General features: G+C 35.8%; 1 protein-coding gene across 1 annotated transcript; it reads left to right on the plus strand.

Moving 5' to 3' along the window:
- Positions 1 to 1,794: 1,794 nt before the first annotated feature.
- LOC113237667 (obg-like ATPase 1) lies at positions 1,795 to 18,504 on the plus strand. The gene is made up of 11 exons (XM_026474276.1): positions 1,795 to 1,928; positions 2,277 to 2,458; positions 8,878 to 8,938; positions 9,616 to 9,743; positions 10,434 to 10,609; positions 11,693 to 11,770; positions 11,986 to 12,083; positions 12,931 to 13,071; positions 13,235 to 13,331; positions 14,413 to 14,560; positions 17,909 to 18,504. The coding sequence occupies exons 2-11, from the start codon at positions 2,278 to 2,280 to the stop codon at positions 17,992 to 17,994; spliced, it is 1,194 nt and encodes a 397-aa protein (XP_026330061.1). The 5' UTR covers positions 1,795 to 1,928; position 2,277; the 3' UTR covers positions 17,995 to 18,504.
- Positions 18,505 to 18,878: the final 374 nt, after the last annotated feature.

An 18,878-nucleotide genomic window follows, 5' to 3' on the forward strand; every position in this document is an offset into this window, starting at 1 on the left:
AAGACGATCTTCATTTGTTCGCTTCATTTTGAAGAGTCAAAATTTAACAGAACTTTGAATGTAACTAGATTACATGACAATGCTATTCCATCATAAGGTTTATTGGTAAATAATTTTATGTTCAATTTAGATTAAACAAGACTCATTTACTAGTTATTCTCAAAATTATCCACTCGTTTCTGATTTTACCCAATGACAACTCTAACTATTAAAAATGACTATTTTTTTAAAGCCTGCAATACAATGACATGTTAGTCCAACGTTGCCGGGTAAAGGCCAATACCAACGTATAGACAGCCTATTTGCCTTGCCTTGCCATCGTTCGGTGTCACTCGCCTAGCTGACCGAGTGAAGGCGAGCGCCAACGTGTATAGAGTTTTTAGAGTGTATAGAGTTCATCATCGAGTTCAGGCTTGTCACAAATCAAAGGCGCTCGGCCAATAGTGTTCACACGTTTGTCCGTCAGCATATGAAAAATAAATTATAAAATAAGTTTAAAAATATGTGTTGACGTTTATAATAATATACCACTCCAGAGTAAATTGTTAGACTTGTGTTTGTTTAGGCATACTTTGGTTACAGTAAACTAAAGAAACAAAAAAAAACAGTTTCAACATTCAAGCCATACATTTGCATGTCGATAATGACTTATCGAAAGATTATGGTACAACACTAAAGAAATCCGCCATTTGTAACTTTCAAACTTTGGTTTGAATTTTGATTAACTGCCTCCGTGGCCGAACGGTTACCATGCCGGACTGCCACGCAGAGGTCCCAGGTTCGATTCCCGGGCCGAGAGAAATAGTTGTATGGCCTACAATTATTTCTCTCGTGAGTTTGGGTGTAATTTGTGATTGTCTATGTGTCCATGGCACCCGCGACACAGGGTTGCCCTAGTGCGGGGCTATGTTGAGTGTGTGCGTTATAAAAAAAAAAAGATTGTTGATTCACGTTGATTCTGTAGTTAGGGCAGCTCCTTTCTTTTATTTTTTTTCCATCCTCTAAGATCCCAACGCAATGTGTGGCCAACACAAACGAGAATAGGGTTTGATCAAAATTTTTCAGTGTCTTAGAATGCGCATGCGTTCAATGGTCTTTATTTTTTTTAATAACTCCTGATGGTTCGCAGAAACATGATTGTGTAAGACGATTTTTTCGGAAAGAGTAATTTTGCGTAAATATGGCTCCGTTGCGGTCTTAGAGGATGGAAAAAATAAGGTTGCGGTCGTATCGTTTTAGCACACACTTTACTATTAGCACAAGCACTGTACAGTTCTAGAATGCGACCCGAAAAGACTACCAAGTGACTAAGGGTCGTATTCCAGAACTCTACTCAATGCTCAAGTCAGGACCTGAGCAGACTTGAGTATGATTTCAAGCACTGGAAATTCGACCCTAATGGCAAGGACTCAAGTATGATTTTCAATGCATTCAATCATACTTAAGTCCTGACTTGAGTATGATTTAAAGCATTGCTCAAGTCAGGATCTGAGTATGATTTCAACCACTGGAAATACGACCCTAATGGCAGGGACTTGAGTATGATTTCGAGTGCTTTAAACCATACTCAAATCCTGACTTGAGCATTGAGTAGAGTTCTAGAATATGACCCTAAGACTATTTTTGCCATCCTCTATGGTTTTAGGCGACGATTTACAGAGTTCTAAATGTTAAATGTCTTCGTAAGCGCGTACCCAAATGTCATGTCAAGAAAATTGACGTTACGATAACATAAATGACACATATCGATAAAGGCAATTTATTGTCTTTGGATCTATGTGTCGTGCACATAGCACGCCTTTCACGGTATTTTGGGATTCATTCGAAAAAATATCGCTGTAAAAACAGAAACAGACTGAGTACCAAACATTGTCCCTTGGTCTAAAAATAGTAGTCCTAATTCCGGCCTTTTTACGATAGAACGACAGGTAAGTTCAGAGTAAACTGTGTAGCAGTGGAGGTTATGTATGATTATTTGCAGCTGTTGTCTTAATTTTTCCTTACCTACTTAAACTTACAACCCTCTCATATGAGGAGAGTTATGACTAGCAACAGGAGGCATGGATGATTGATTGAAAGCTCAGACTATTTCAACAGGCGTTGAACTATTCTAGGCGAGGAACATACTACTTTTTCAGTTACATTAAAATGTTTGTTATTTTGTTACATTAATACTCACAAAATTAAAAAAAGTATATTGTGTCCATTTATTTTATAACATTGGCGAAAAACTTGATGCTTGAACGTATATGAAATGAATAATTCTAAAATTTTAGGATGCCACCTAAAAAGGTAGAAGAGCCGGAAAAGAAGCCACTGATAGGACGAGTGGGCACAAACTTGAAAGTGGGCATAGTTGGAGTGCCTAATGTTGGCAAATCCACATTTTTCAATGTGCTCACCAAAAGCCAAGCTGCAGCTGAAAACTTTCCTTTCTGCACCATAGATCCTAATGAAAATAAGTATTTTTATATTTTTATTTTTATTGGCACAGGAACTGAGCCATATTGGTAGTCTATATTTCTTTCATAATGACATATTGATTGTTGATTTGGATTAGTTTACATTTCATGCAATATGTACTATTTCATGTTGGCTGTTGTTGGCATCAAATTGTCAAGACAATTGGAAGTAAAAAATGCATGTCAATTTTATTTGACAACATTGTCATTAGTACAAATAATACATCTTGAATTTTTTTTATATATTGTTTATAATCATGTTTGCATATGGACACTATAAGTATAACATTGATGTTGACAACAAATATGATGTTAAAAATCGATTAATTACCAAGCGTGCTATATGCACTCTGAGCCACCTTGACATACTAAACAAGTGGAAGATAGAGGAAAAAGAAAATTATGGCCAGCATTTATCAGCTGCTGTTGTTGGTCTCAGGAATTCAAATCTTCCTTTTCATTTCGATTCAGATCTTCCTATACATTATTCTAATGTCCCACACAACAAGTGGACTGACATAGATGACTATGCAAGATTTGCATTGGGTAAACCAACATGTTATCTAATTTTGGGTAAACCTGGAAATGGAGCTTACAAGCTTGGTGAAGCTATGGCTGAAGAGCTTAATTGTATTCATTTGTGCCCTATGAATTTATTGGATGATGAAATAGGACAAAATAGCTTAACTGGACAAGCTCTAGATTTTAACATGAAGCATTACAAAGTATGTAAATATAATACACTACTAAAAATATTAAAGAAGAAAGTCATGTCTCCAGTAGTGAGAAACAGAGGATATGTAGTATCTGGATTCCCCCTAGTTGGCACCAGTCGAAAAATGCACTGTTTCTTTAATAAATTACATGGTGAAGAAGCTGTATTAGAAGCGAAAAATTGGGTCGATGAACTCATAGTTAACCTTAAAAAGAAGAAAAAGGAAAAGCCTTCCGAGCTTACAGCATCACAGTTAGAGTTAAAATTACCAATGGAAGAGGAATTTGGTGAGGAAGAAGAAGAAGAAGAGCATCAACAAGAAGAGGAAGAAGCTGATGAAGAAGAAGTAGACTTACCTGTTGAATTACCTCAATACATTTTGGATAACTGTAGTGACATTATTACTTCTATACGGGCTTATTGTGATGCAAAAAAGACTGTGCTCGTACGACAATGTAATGAACTGTTTAAACTGGCAATGAAACCAGATATTCTTATATACATCACTTGTCCTGATGAAGACTTACTTATTAAAAAAAATCATAAGTATCTAGATTACAAAACTGGCTCGAACACCATTGATCCATTTCTTGAAAGTCTTAAGGAAGATAATATCAGATGGCCACCTAAATATTCTTTGAATGGATACAAAACCCCTTCTGAGGAAGTTGTAAATCCCAAATATTATTGCAGACAGCCATTTAACTTTAGAGATCAAGCTGTTGAACTACTGTGTACTTACAGAACAATTATTATGCCGTTTTTGGACAAAAAGATAAATGATATAAATCCCACATACCTTATTAAATTAGATGGTCGAACTTCACTTCCCCATATGATGATGCAAATCTTAGAAAGATTGCAAGTGATTAATATAGTTAATCCTGTACTTATACCACAGCCTTTAAGTATTGATGAGCCGCCTGAAGAAATTGAGGAGTTTTGGGAAAATGTAGAGCAGACAGAAATAATTGAAAGTAGCGATATAAAGTTTAATTATTATCAATCTCTGTGGTACAACAGATGTCCCGTGGAGCTAAAAAAACGACATACAGTTAGAGGAAAACTTAAATATGCAGTTAAACTGTTCAAACATGTTTATTTGCTTTCTTCACTAGATGCACTTGTAATGTTTTGGAAAAATCCACGACCATTCTTAGATACAACCTATTTAGAACCGATTTGTAGGATTGTAGTGACAGGTACAAAATCTTCTGGTAAAAGTATGGTTTGTAACTGCCTTTCGTGGCTTTTTGATGTTCCTATCATTGACTACAATGATCTGGTGCAAAAGGAAACGAAAAAAAAGTCTGAAATGTTTTTTGCTACTATATTGTCAGAAATAATTGCTACAATAGAGGATAGCAGATACGCAAATTGGCAAATTGCTGAAACTGAACGATTAGCTCTCCTTGATAATTGGATTGATATAACTATGACCACTTTAAAAAAATACATTAAATTATTAGAGGAATATGAAATTTTTAAAAACCAAAATGCTGATGCTGAACCGGATGCCAAATTTATGGAAATATTTAGTAATATGAAGCGCCAGCTACCAACTCTGCCATTTTTAGATGACCTGGAACATTGTACAACTGTGTTCGCGTCTAAGACAGTTAACAACTATGCTCCTCCGAACTTGGCAAGTGAAACGGAAAAACCAAAAATTCCCGTATTGGGTGATAAAGACGTAGAAGAAGCTATTAAGCGTTATATAGAGTCTAATGATTTACAGAAAGAAATGAGTGTAAAACCAGAAGATGTAATGAATACCATGATTAATATGTTATCCACTATTGATAGTAGCAGTCTAGAAGCGAATAACACCTATGGTAAGTTTATTATTGATGGTTTTACAACCGATCCTGATTATTGGGACTTACTGTTAGATGCCAAATTATTGCCTGATAATACAATAGCAATCATAGAAAACAGAGAAATAGACCGAGATCTGATTGAGCACTACGCGAAAATAGAACATATGATAAAAAATTACCAAGAACGCTTTCTGGCAGCTGATGACCCCCTTATAAAGTTAAAACAACAAGTAAAAACAGTATCTGAACCAAATTTATTGAATATTCAAATGATAGTACACGACATCATAAACACTATAGGTTATTCTACACCAGTTGAAGAAGAAGCTCAAAAGGATGAAACTGAATTAATTAATCAGTTTAATGAAGCTGTAGACCAATTTCGAGAAGGTTGGGATTCAGTAAAACTGAAGTTAGAAGAAAGTTTTAAATCTTTTATAGAAATTGAAGTCGAAGACAAAACAGACATAGCAATTATTGAAGAAGCGTTATTAAAATTACGAAGAAGTTATTGTCCGCCCTGTGAGGCTTCTGAAGATGATGGGGACGAAGATTTGGAAGAAGAAGAAGAAGCATACATCTCTAAAGACATGCTGAAGTACAATGACTCTAGTTTTCTATGTGAAACCAAGACTTATTGTCCTATAGCATACTATGATTATGGCGTTTTATGGGAAGGCAAGAAAGCATTCACCATCAAGTATAACAACAAAATGCATTATTTCTGTAAAGAGCAGAGTTTAGAAAAATTCAAAAAGGATCCTACCAGGTATGAATCATATGGTTACCCGTTTAAAAAAATACCACCTTTAAGAATCTGTGTCATAGGAGCTATCGGAAGTGGCAAGACATCAATTGCCAAACTTATTGCGAAAGAACTTGGTTTGGTACATATTGATTTTGCAGAAATTGTAAATGATTACTTAATGCCTAGACATTTCAAAAAGGTTGGTAGGCAACATGAAAATATTTTCACTGATGTACCTCTGGAGGAAGAGGCTGTGGTAGAATTTCAAATGGGAGAAGATGACGAGAATTTTACAGCTAATATTATGTCTAACGAAACTGAATTGCGACGTCTGTTATATAACTATTTTGAACGAGGAATGCCTGTTATGCCAGTGTTAATGCAAAAGTTACTAAAAAAAATATGGTTTGAAGACCCATTCGTGACGACTGGATTTGTATTGGACGGCTATCCGAAATTGCCTAGCGATATAGAAGACATGGAAGCATCATTTTGTATTCCTAACTTAATTTTAAACTTGGAAAGTAATTCTGAAATGTCATTAGAGCGCTTAACAACTTCAATGTTTGACACATGGAAAAAACAACAAGTCGAGGCTAAAAATATTGCTAGAAAAAAAATCGAGGCTCTGAAAAAAGAATGGTTGAATGATGTAGCCAAAAACGTTGTTACTAAAGTTATTTTTGATGAAATGATTACTAGTGCTATCAAAGCTGTAGAACCCCCAGAAATAATTAAGGACGAACAAAGTACTTTAATTAACGCGGATGAAGTGGGGCAAGACGATGACGATAATTTAATTGCTTACTATGACGAATTTATAGAGTCACATCCAGAACCAGTTGATGACCTTGAATGGGAAAAGTATACAGAAGCGCGCGAGAGAATTGAGGCTAGAATAGAAGCTATATTTGAAGGTGATGACGAAAATATACAGTCTTTAAAAGATAAAGCTATGGAAGAAAAAATTAAAATTGTATCTTTGGATGCAACGAAACCATTGTCAAAGGTTCAAAGACAAGCTTTATCTAAATTATCACGAGTAAGAAATATATGTGAATCGTTTTTCGAACAAACTATCATAATTAATATGGATGTTGCAAATAAATTAATAACAACTGGGTACTGTTTTCATAGTAAATTTAGACATATGTGCCCCGTGCATATTTACGAAAACCCCGATGCTATATATGATCCATTTAAAATAGCCAAACGCAATGGAGAGATATTTCCAGTTGTGCACAGAAATAATGTGTATTATATTTATGGCAAGGACTCATTAAAGAAATTTAGAACAAATCCCTTGAGGTATATTAAGAGTGACAACGTATTATTTTATCATTGTTTTCCTATGCGTATAGGTATCATTGGTGGACCAAAATCTGGTAAAAGTTCGTTAGCCGCAAAACTCGCAAAAAGATATGAATTAGTATGCGTATCGAAAGGTACAGCTATACGTAACATTTTGGAAAATATGCATTGGACCACACTAGCAATCAAAATGAAAAATATGCTCGAGTCTGGTGGGTGCATAGATAATGATCTTATAGTGCAAGCGGTTCAAACAGCATTAATCGATTACCGTACAATATTATCTGGTTTTGTATTTGACGGATTTCCAGATTCCGCTTCTGAAGCTAAGCAGCTAGCAAGGATAGGACTTTATCCTCTTGTTATATTCGATTTATCTACTGACAATAAAAGAACACTCATAAATAATTCCCAAAATGAGATATATTTTGATATACTGAAAAGATTGCCCCCATATTCCAGGCCTTATATGAATTTTAGATTATCGAAATGGAATAATCAGTGTCGCAGTGTTCGTGATTTTATTAATGATGACTATCAAAATCTTAAAATATTGAATGCAAATGAGTCTAAATGGCAATGTTTAAAGGATGCTACCGATCATATTAAAACATTAACTCCTAAAATCCATAATTATATAGCGAACATGGAGACAAGTATTGTATCTGCGGATGGAATGTGTATTTCGAGGGAAATATTTAAAAAAAGAATGTCTAAGTTTAAAAACTTATGTCCTGTGTGCTTCCGACAAAATATATTGAAACATAATGATTTTCCTGTGGATAGGAAAGGAATCGTTTTATATAATGACCTATTTTATTGGATATGCCCGGAACACATGGACTCCGTTTTGGATAGACCGCAGATATATTTGCAAAGTCAACGAGTAAATATCCCCGAGCTACCAATTCCAGTAAAAAATGTTAATTATGTACAAGTGTACGAAAATGGCATATGTATAGTAACGTATGCTGAAAATTTACCATCACAAATTTTTAAAAGTGGTAGTAACAAATACGCCGCCAGTTTTAAAAAAAAAGTTTATTTATTTTGTGACGCAAAATGTCTGGAGAAATTTATGTCGAGACCATACTTGTACCATGACATCCATGTCTTCAAAAAGGCGAATATATTGCCCCGTGTAACGTTGAAAGAGCTACCCAACATAGGCTATCTGGAGCAGACTGTGGGCAATATATTGACAAAAGCTTGCTGTGCTGTCAATGTGTTAAGACCGAAATATCCAGGCCTTAGCGTTGAACTTTCAGGCGCTCTCTTTATAGGCTTGTACTTAAAAGTTTATAATCCTTTAACAGGCAAAGCGCAATTGCCATATTTAAAAAAAGCTTTTCGAATTTACGAAGCGCGGTCGAAATTGATAATAAAAGTGGGTTTACGCTTGAGATCAATGGACAATCCATTTACGTCCTATCCGAAATGTTGTCACGAGAAGGATCTCAATTCAAGCGATACTGGTACTGTCATTAAACCTTCAACCACTAGATTTCATCCGCCCGCAAGTCAAACGGCGATTAATCTTAATTACAGACAAACAATGGATGAAGACGACTTTGACTATTACAGCCAAAGCGTTAACAATTTCGAGGATGACGATTGACTAATATTGTTGAAAATATATTGTAGCGTTAGTTACTAGCATAAATTCTTAATTTGCTTTCGTTTTTCAATTGGTATTTAATAGTTAGGGTGAATCCGTTAATATCAACATTTTGAGGTAAGACGACCGAATGTGTGAACATATACTCTACATAAAATAGTTGACCTGAGGAAGAAGTCTAAAATCTGTTTTTGTTTCAGCACGTAGGGTGCCTGTGCCAGATGAAAGGTATGAGTACCTTTGCGAGTACCATAAACCCGCCAGGTAAGCAACAAAAAGAAGCACAAGTCAGAATAGTGCTTGTACGTTAATTGTTATCATCGCACGTACGCACGATTACAGTACTCCTTACCTGAAAAATAAGTGTTTGACGAACGCGCATTCACGATGCCGTAGAGGCTCAAAACAGCAGATTGTTGCGTTTGTAATCGATTCAAACGCGATACGTAACGACGAGCGCGAGAAGCGCGTTCGAAGCTCGTCTGTAACGCGTTTTACGTGCGTTTGAATCGATTCAAACGCGCTCAAATTCGCGTTACAAGCAAGAAGCTTATATACTCCACTGGAGTTGACACTTAGAATTTCATGTAGTTGCTTCATTCCAAAAACTAACTGAAACCAAACGAAACTAAAATTAAAACTATCTCTTATCAAAATGCGTGTTACACACGCGCGACTACAGCGCACGCGCTCGTATTCGCGCAGGCGTCATCTGCGTTAACGGCGCCACTGAGTTTGAACGTGTGCAAAGGTTTGCTCGCTGCGACATGTATCATGTATCTTAAGACATCGACTTTACACGATACCTTAGAGAGCTAACAAAGAAATTATTGAAAACAAAATAAGCTAAATCTCACCGAAATTAAATGGCTGTTGTTACATAATGTAATCGATTCCAACATTGCTGCATACTCTAAAGTGGAATAAAATTTATATTTCAGTAAGGTGCCAGCTTTTTTGAACGTCGTGGACATCGCTGGATTGGTGCGCGGCGCAGCTGAAGGGCAAGGCCTCGGCAATGCATTTCTTTCTCATATTAAAGCTTGTGACGCCATTTTTCACCTATGCCGTAAGTTGATTTCACCGATTTCAAAAAAAGAAGTAGATTCCTAATTCGATAGTATGTTTTGGTTGTATATATATATATTATGCGATAATTCATCATTCATGCATTTGTGGCCTGATTTTGATGATTCTGTTTTGGTTGGAAAGAGGGTACCTCTGAAGTGGTCCAATTTAAATTTGAAGAAAGTATTCCATAAAGTAGTACCTCTAAGGGTGGCAAACTAGGGGAGTATGACTTTTGAGATCGGTTTTTTAGTGCTGTGTGTTGAGATTATACATAATATTTATGTACTTTATAAATAAATATGTGATCACTGTTTCTGTAGGTTTAGTAATTTTCGTTGTATTTAACATGTAAGTATAATAAACAAATATTAGACAACATCACATATGTTGTTACGACTCCAAAGTAAGTAACTATGTACTTATGTTATGGAAATCAGAAACAACGACGGTACCACAAACACCCAGACCCGAGACAGTATAGAAAATCAATAAAATCAATATTACAATTATAGAAAAGTTAGTTTTTTTCCATTCACCCGGCCGAAGATCGCACCCGGGACCTCAAATGGCGACACAATGAAAACTGGTGTGCAAGCCACTCACCACAGAGGTGTCAATTAAGTATTTACATCTAAAATTACGGTTACTATATTACCTACATAAATATTAATAAAAATACCCTCACTAGGTGCGTTCGAAGACGAGGACGTGACGCATGTGGATGGCGACGTGAACCCGGTACGAGATTTGGAAACCATCGGTGAAGAGCTCCGTTTGAAAGATGAGGAACAACTCATGAAGGATATAGAGAAACTAGATCGTGTCGTCAACCGTGGCGGTGACAAAAAACTGAAGCCTGAATACGTAAGTTCATAATTATAACCAGAATTGTTCACCTGAATACAAACTTTTGTATACAGGTGTACGGACAACGACACATCAGACTACACATTTTTGTTCGAAAAGCGCCTCCATTGCAAGAACAAGATACGTCAATGTGTAGCTTGATGTGTATACACAGTTTCGATTGATCGCGCACATTTTGAAAGGGAAGTTATTTTATCCGCGATATTTAAATAATTAATAATAACTTTTTTATAATACTGTAATTTCACCAGCACCTACTTACCCTTCGAAACCGGAACGCAGTAATGTTCACATTACTGCTTGGCGGCAGAAATAGGTAAGGTGGCAGTACTTCCCTGGACGAACTCTTTCACAAGGAGCTCTACTGATACTAGTGTGCTGTTTGTGGTTCAATCGCGGATAATGACGTTAGCGCTATTGTTACATTATAACCATTATCCAATAAACCAAAACAAAATGGCTGTTCTCGGCACCACTATTTAAATTGATTGATATTAACTGCCTGTGGAAATCAAATATTAAAATCGACATTCCAATTGCATAAGGCACAAAACAAGATATTATTGTGATTAGTCAAAAGAAATCCCAGTAACACTAACACAATACTGAAATAAATAATTAATTTTATGTTTGGATTGGAAGGGAAACCCTGTATCGCAGGTGTCATGGATACACATAGACAACCACAAATTACATCCAAAGTCAAGAGAGAAATAAATGTAAGCCATAGAAATATTTCTCTTAGCTCAAGAATCGAAACCGGGACCTTTGTGTGGCAGAGTAACATAACCGGTCGGCCACAGACAGTTAAATTTTAGTTAAACAAAATACTAACCAATAGATCTTAGCTATCTGAATAAATAACTTATATTAATGTTAACAGCCTGTATAATTTGATAAGGATTCTTGCCATTATGTTAATTTAAGACTTAATAATTATGTTTTAGTGCCGACGCAATATCGATTTCAATAAATTACTAGCGCTACAATTATATATTTTCTCTTGGTCAGGAGATGTGTAGTAATTAATTATCTATATCGTGTTTGTGGATAAATAGTTCAAATTTGTTTTATTTTCAGGAAACCTTAATGAAAATAAAAAGTGTACTAGTGGATGAAAAGAAACATATTCGCTTTGCCGACTGGAGTATGGCTGATGTAAGTTTTCCATTTTTTCGTAAGCACTTCTTTCTTTATGCTCTGGCCACACAGAGGTGGCCGCGGAAGCGTTCCAGTAACGCTTCGGCGGCCGCCTCTGTGTGGTCAGAGCATTATTGTACGACCTCATATGTCATATCTAATGTAGGTACAAAAAACTTCTTGTACAAAATTATCTGTTAACCGTCTTTTAGCATTCAATTTTTTTTTTTCAGATTGAAGTACTAAATAAATATTTGTTCTTGACATCAAAGCCAGCCATATACCTCGTTAATTTGTCCGAAAAAGATTACATGCGGAAGAAAAATAAGTGGTATAAGACCTTGTTATATACATACATATGTAATTAAAAGTTACACTTTTGTGCTACACTGCCCAACGTAATAATGTACCTATGTAATATGTAATTAAATCTGTAAAATCTTTAAAGCGAGACTCGTCATGCTTCCCCGAGGTATGCAAAACCACCGCGTCCAATTATGTGAACTGGGGGTCGATTCAGAACCTTACAATAAATCAGTTGTCGACCAATTCGATTTGATATCGTGCGATTTCTTTTCATTTTGATTCACAACAGCCGAATCGAACTTCAAACTATCGTATTCGATACCGAACCGAAATGACGTCACTCCCGTAACTCAAACTTCTCGACCAGGGAAGGCTACAACGTTATTCAGAACACAGTCGAATAAAAGTTACCGAACATCCTATTGTTTACAAAGCAAGAATTAATACTAAGTGACGGGATGGAAATCTCTGTTTATTTTAAATAAAGTTTGGATTTTGTTCAATTTTATTAATTTATTTTAATGCAAAACTAATGTATTCCTATAATTATTTTAGACTTTCAGTCTTAAAAATGTATATAAAAGGATTTTCATTTTACTACTAACTCGCTGTTGGATAACGATATTGTATCCGAATCCGAATCGAACGTTTAACGGAAAGCGCCCTTCGATTCGAGAACGATATCCAATTAACGATTTGATTAAAAATATCGAATAGTTCTGAATCGGGGTCCAGGTCGTTTGCATGCAAGTTACTTGCAAGAGGTATCATTGACTCGCGCTTGCTAAGCTGTACTATGTAGCAAAGACTCAAGGATTTGTATGTCCAAGTGAATAATACAGAGAATAAAAAATCAAAACCGTACTTCTCAGGCTGCCAAAATTAAAGGAATGGATTGATAAGAACGATCCTGGTGCGCCACTTATTCCATTCTCGGGGGTGTTAGAAACCAAACTAATGGAAATGGACCCTGAAGAACGCAAAGCTTTCTTGAAGGAACATAACATTACAAGGTGAGCATGGATAGAGTATCTATGTTAGAAATACTAACTTGTACCTGCTAGTTACTTGTGAACGAGAATCCCCCTAGAAACTAACCAATATCACCTAATCTGCCCACGGAACGAAAAAGGGCACAAAATGTAGTTTAATAAAATAATTACTTCATATTTTTAGTGCATTAGATAAAATCATCATAACTGGATACAAGGCGCTTCAACTCGAGTACTTCTTCACGGCAGGTCCGGATGAAGTGAAAGCATGGACGATTCAGGTAATAAATAAGTTTATAAGGGTCGTATTCTAGAACTCTACTCAATGCTCAAGTCAGAATTTGAGTATGATTTAAAGCACTAGAAATCATACCCAAGTCCTTGCCATTAGGGTCGTATTTCCAGTGCTTGAAATCATACTCAAATCTGCTCAAATCCTGACTTGAGTTCTGGAATATGACCCTTAGGGTCGTATTTTAGAACTCTATTCAATGCTCAAGTCGGATTGCACTGGCAACACAAGCACTGGAAATACGACCCTAATGGCTGGGACTTGAGTATGATTTCTAGTGCTTTGAATCATACTCAAGTCCTGACTTAAGCATTGAGTAGAGTTCTAGAATACGACCCTAAGAGGGCTATCCCGAAAGTAGATTACGTTTTGATGTATAAAAAAACTGAATACAAGAAAAATATTATCATACATTTGAAAGTGACACTTGTATACAACTTTTCGACATAGTCTCCGTATGGAGACTATCTGTATAGATTAAGGCACTTCACACAGCAGCGAACAAGATTTCAAATTCCAGCGTCATACAATTCTACCACCTGAGACTTTATCCAGTTAGTAACGCTCTCCCGCAGTTTCGCGTCGACGTCAAAACGCTGCGTCGCACATTTTAAAACTTAATGCTGCATTGACGCACTTCACATCACATTATTCCCATAAACGTCACGGAGTTTACGATAAATCTCAATCGGTTTATTATTTTTGGCCAAAAAAACCGTATTACCGACCGCTTTTCACAACACGCGGGATTGAACGACTGCACACTCTTGATCCCAAGATGGATGCGCTAGTATCACCCCTAGCGACTAAAGAGCTAGCGATTACGTATACGGGCCACTTACCCGAGGCATTAGCCTCTTGCGAATCTGATAAAGTCCGTGACAACAGTCTGTGACTAACCTGCCCACGGGCTGCTCTGGGGTCAGAACTTGAATTTATAAGGTCTCTGTGCTTCCACAGGTTATAGTGTCCTTCCCGTATACTTAACGGATCGGTAGGGAGGTAGGGAGGGTCACTATAAACAAAACTTTTATAGAAATATGTCTTCAAAATTGAATAATAATTTTCAGAAAGGAACAAAAGCACCTCAAGCCGCTGGCAGGATCCACACGGACTTCGAGAAGGGCTTCATCATGGCCGAAGTAATGCATTTCAAAGACTTCAAGGAAGAGGGCTCGGAAGCGGCCTGCAAAGCGGCGGGAAAGTACAGGCAGCAAGGTAAAATATGAAATTCTGCAGTACATAGAATGCATAAGAAGAGTGGATAGGTACCCGCTCTATATACTTTTACTGCACAGATCGGACATTATCATTTTGTAATTTATCATCAATGGTCGGAAAAAGGTGTTCCACATATATAGATACAAGTATAGACATAGCTACAAGGAGCTACATAGAGTTGTTAAAACCACCAAATATTAATTGATTATTTTTTCGAATTCTGGATATTTGATTTCAACTATTTAATTTTATATTTCTAATTAAATTCTATGTTTTTTGAAAACATATTCATAGGAAACATAACATAGTGAACATAATTCACTAATCAATTAAATGTTTACCTTATGAATTTAGGGAGCAGGTTAATATTAGACATTTTAATGGTTTTAGAAATTTTTCAATAATTTTCTTATATAACTGCCTCCGTGACCGAACTGTTACCATGCTGGTCTGCCACGCAGAGGCCCCGGGTTCGATTCCCGGGCCGGGGAAAATTTCCATGGCCTACATTTATTTCTCTCGTGAGTTTGGGTGTAATTTTTGGTTGTCTATGTGAATGTCCATGGCTCCCGCGATACAGGGTTTCCCTAGTGCGGGGCTATAAGAGTGTGCGTTTATAATTGTCTGTTTCCGTAAAACTGTAATAACTCCGAAGCTTGGACTTTACAAAATACAATAGAAAAATATACAGTACATTAGCTACTTATCAGTGGAGTCATCACTGTAAACGCATATTTTAAACTGTTTTTGAACACATCATTCATTATCGTTTACCATCAAGTATATAACCAGAAATAGAGACGAAATAAGGGCCATCCATCCCTGGCAACTCATCAGTCAAATGGGCCTTATATCACTTTTAAATGTCAACTCTCGTTTGCACTGAAATCACAAATTAGAAAGCTGAAATAGTACAGCGCCAACAACTGACCTGTGTGTACGTCTCCAATAATATTCTGTATTTATTGTAATAAAGATAATAATCTCTAACTATGGAGGGCTGTTCCATTCGGAGGTGTGGGAAAAACAGCAAAACATCTAATTACAAAACAAACAGAATAACATTTCATCGGTAATTAAATATGTAATTTTTCAATTTACGTCCATTATAGCAAAGCTCAAGTTAAACTGGTCGTTTTGAAGTGAAACAATTGACGACTCCCGTCAATTGTTTCGAATTCGGGCTGACTAATCGGAGCGCAATTATCACCATAATGATATGGCAGGATAGTTTTCAAACAAATTAATAGTTGTTTATGTGACTATTACATAATGAAAGGCATTAAAACACGAGTGTTGGTTTATGAAACGAGCCGACAGACGAGTTTCATAAAAACATTTCACGAGTGTTTTAATGCCTAGTTATGTACGGTTACATACACTGCCTTATCTACACACATATTATAAGCTCTCTGTCTGATGTTCGGGAACCGCATGGTACGACTGGCTAAATGGCGGCAAATAAAAACTTTTCTCACGCATGTCACATAACCGTAGTTGTTATTTTTAATTCATAGACAAACTAGAATCGGCCTCAACTATCATATCGTTCGATATCAAGTAACGTGAGAAAATGTCAAAAGTTGACAGAATTGACATTTCATTCCGAATAAAATTTCATCTCGACTAATATTAGTTTTTTCCATCCTCGGAGGATATTAGAATTGAGGTCCAATCAAATTCTTTTGTTTTTCAGAGATGTTCGAAATTTAAATGTAATAATAAAATCGAATTCGATACTGTTCGAATAATGTGTTCGAAGCATTGACTTACAAATAAATGGACGACGGGTCTAATACAAACACCACGGAAAAAATGTCCCAAGTCAACCTATTCGAAATTTAAATTGTAATGTCATCGCAGTATCGCGCTGTCAGTAGAACAAATGAAGACTAAAGCGGAGTTTGGCGCTCTGTATACGATTTTAGCGCCTTACAAGTGCGGACACTTTTTAGCGCGGACCCGACGTCCATATAATTGTAAGTCAATGGTTCGAAGATATAATTTTCACAGAATTTTCACAGATAAGAAATTTGTTCTAACAAAACAGTTTATCTTTATGCTGGCCGTAATTTGCGATTTTTGAACATCATAGAGGGTTTATGATGTGTGTGTAAAGATAAATGAAATCTCTTCTCTATTTCTGGTTATATACTCGATATCGTTTACCAACACCTAATGTTACTATACTGGGTTATTTGTAAAATATTAACAGCCTTACAGGATTATATTACTAACATCATAAACAACAACTTTTGTTCAACGACTTAATAATTCGACAGACGTTACTTTCATGCAAAAATACAAATATATAAATATATTTATCGGCCAGGACGCTTGCACGTTTGAACTTACTACCTTACTAGCAAATACAGATCGAAAAAGTGTCAGGTAGTGCAACAAAAACTTAAAAGTTGTAAAAAGTCATGGTACAAATACCTAGGGATTTTGTTAAAGATTTTACAAATAACCCTGTCTGTATACAAAAACATATCTCTATATAGAGAATAGCCCCTTAGATCTTTGTGATTTAAAGCTCTGAGTGGCACTGCAATTGTTAGGGACAGGCGTGTCGCTTACCACCAGGCATGTGACTTGTTCGTCCCGTCACTTATTATTACTATAAAAAAACCATACAAGTACTCGTATTATGAATACACTGAGCTTCATGAAATTTGCACTTTACTATTACACAATTGTAATTGACAATACTTTTTGATTAGTGCCCAGCCAATTTCCAAAAAGACTTATGTACAACTTTAAAGTGTGTCTATTGAAATTATTCTAAAATCACTAATCATTTTAGAAGCGTTATTCACTTAATTCTAAAGAAAATCTTTATTTTGATGACCTCCGTGTTCGCGCGGCGTGTATACCGGTTTTTCATGGTGTCGCCATCTCAGAGGTTCCGGATTCGATTCTCTGCCAGATCAATGATCAGAAAAACTAACTCTTCTATATTGTCTCGAGTTCTTAGTGTGTGTGGTACCGTCGTTTGTATCAAGTGCTTTGGTTATATGTGATATAATAGAATAGAATATACATTCATTGCAAAGCCACAACACATAAATACAAAAATATATTGAAAACACTAGACAAACGAAACAAAATAGAAAGAATTAATAAACAAAATAAAAAATACAAAAGAAAACAACATAAAAGACGAAAAGAGACAAAAGCAAAAACAAATAGAACGACTACAAATTGTACGGTTGTGGCGTCATTTGTGCGGTTGCATCGTACGTGAAAGGACTTCATTCTGCTTATGCCACGGCCATAATTCAATGTGGCGCTGTTTTGCAATTAGCCCTGATGATGATGATGATGTCTAATATTTATTTACAGGTAGAAATTACGTAGTTGAAGATGGAGATATCATCTTCTTCAAATTCAACGCGGGCGCAGGACTAAAGGACGCTAAGAAGAAATGACGTGACAAGGTACTTCTCCTTTTGGTGCATATGTTGTACCTGAACCTCGTTCTCTATACTCTATTACACGTCTCTTGAGCTAAGCTTAGAACTGTTTTTTATTTTATTTATAATTTCATTAAGTGATTCGCGTTGTAATGCTGTTTCTGATCTGTGTTGTAATTTAAAGAATGCTTAATGGGTAAAAATGTAAATGTTCTGTCTGTTTTTTAATAATAAATAATAATGTACAGTTATTCTAAGTCCGTTCACGTTCATGTTGTAGAAGTTAATTTACATATCACAATGGTTAAAGTATTGATTCGTTTGAGTTATCTTATGCATGTCACGTGATTTTTAAACCATATTAATGTTCAGGTTCCGTTCTCTATTTGCGCTCTTAATACATAATACATACATAGAATTACGTTCATATTTTTCTGATCAATCTATTGTGTACATAGCACATACATAGTACAAGCAAAGCTATTTAATCTTGTAGTTTTAAAGCCTTAGCCTATAAGTATTGTAATGATCCGAAACTCGCGTTATAACAACGGTCCATTACAACATGAAATAATAACTTAATCCTTTTTCTATAATTAATAATAAAGAATTAAATAAAACATTGTTAATGTTTGTATTGTTGAGTTTATTTATTTATATATACTTTAATAGAACCTATTTAATGCTTATGTGTATATACCTATAGTGTTTACATGATCATATCGGCAAACACCTGACCCGTTTCTTCCGTCTGTCTAACAAAATAATAATATATATTATAATCGCAGTACAGAGTACTAAAAAAAAAACCGATCTCAGAAGTTTGTGGAATTACATCTATTTGCCAAGTTTTATTGAAATCGGTTACCGGAAAGTGCGCGAAACCGGATTCATCTCCT

The sequence above is a fragment of the Hyposmocoma kahamanoa genome, unplaced genomic scaffold (assembly GCF_003589595.1).
Source record: "Hyposmocoma kahamanoa isolate Upper Pololo Valley unplaced genomic scaffold, ASM358959v1 93, whole genome shotgun sequence".
NCBI lineage: Eukaryota > Metazoa > Arthropoda > Insecta > Lepidoptera > Cosmopterigidae > Hyposmocoma > Hyposmocoma kahamanoa.

Excerpts from the sequence above, each read along its gene's own strand:
- LOC113237667 (XM_026474276.1), top strand. The coding sequence starts at position 2,278 with ATGCCACCTAAAAAGGTAGAAGAGCCGGAAAAGAAGCCACTGATAGGA. Across the intron at positions 10,610-11,692 it reads AAAAACTGAAGCCTGAATAC|GAAACCTTAATGAAAATAAA; the intron begins GTAAGTTCATAA and ends TTTTATTTTCAG. Across the intron at positions 12,084-12,930 it reads ATGCGGAAGAAAAATAAGTG|GCTGCCAAAATTAAAGGAAT; the intron begins GTATAAGACCTT and ends CGTACTTCTCAG.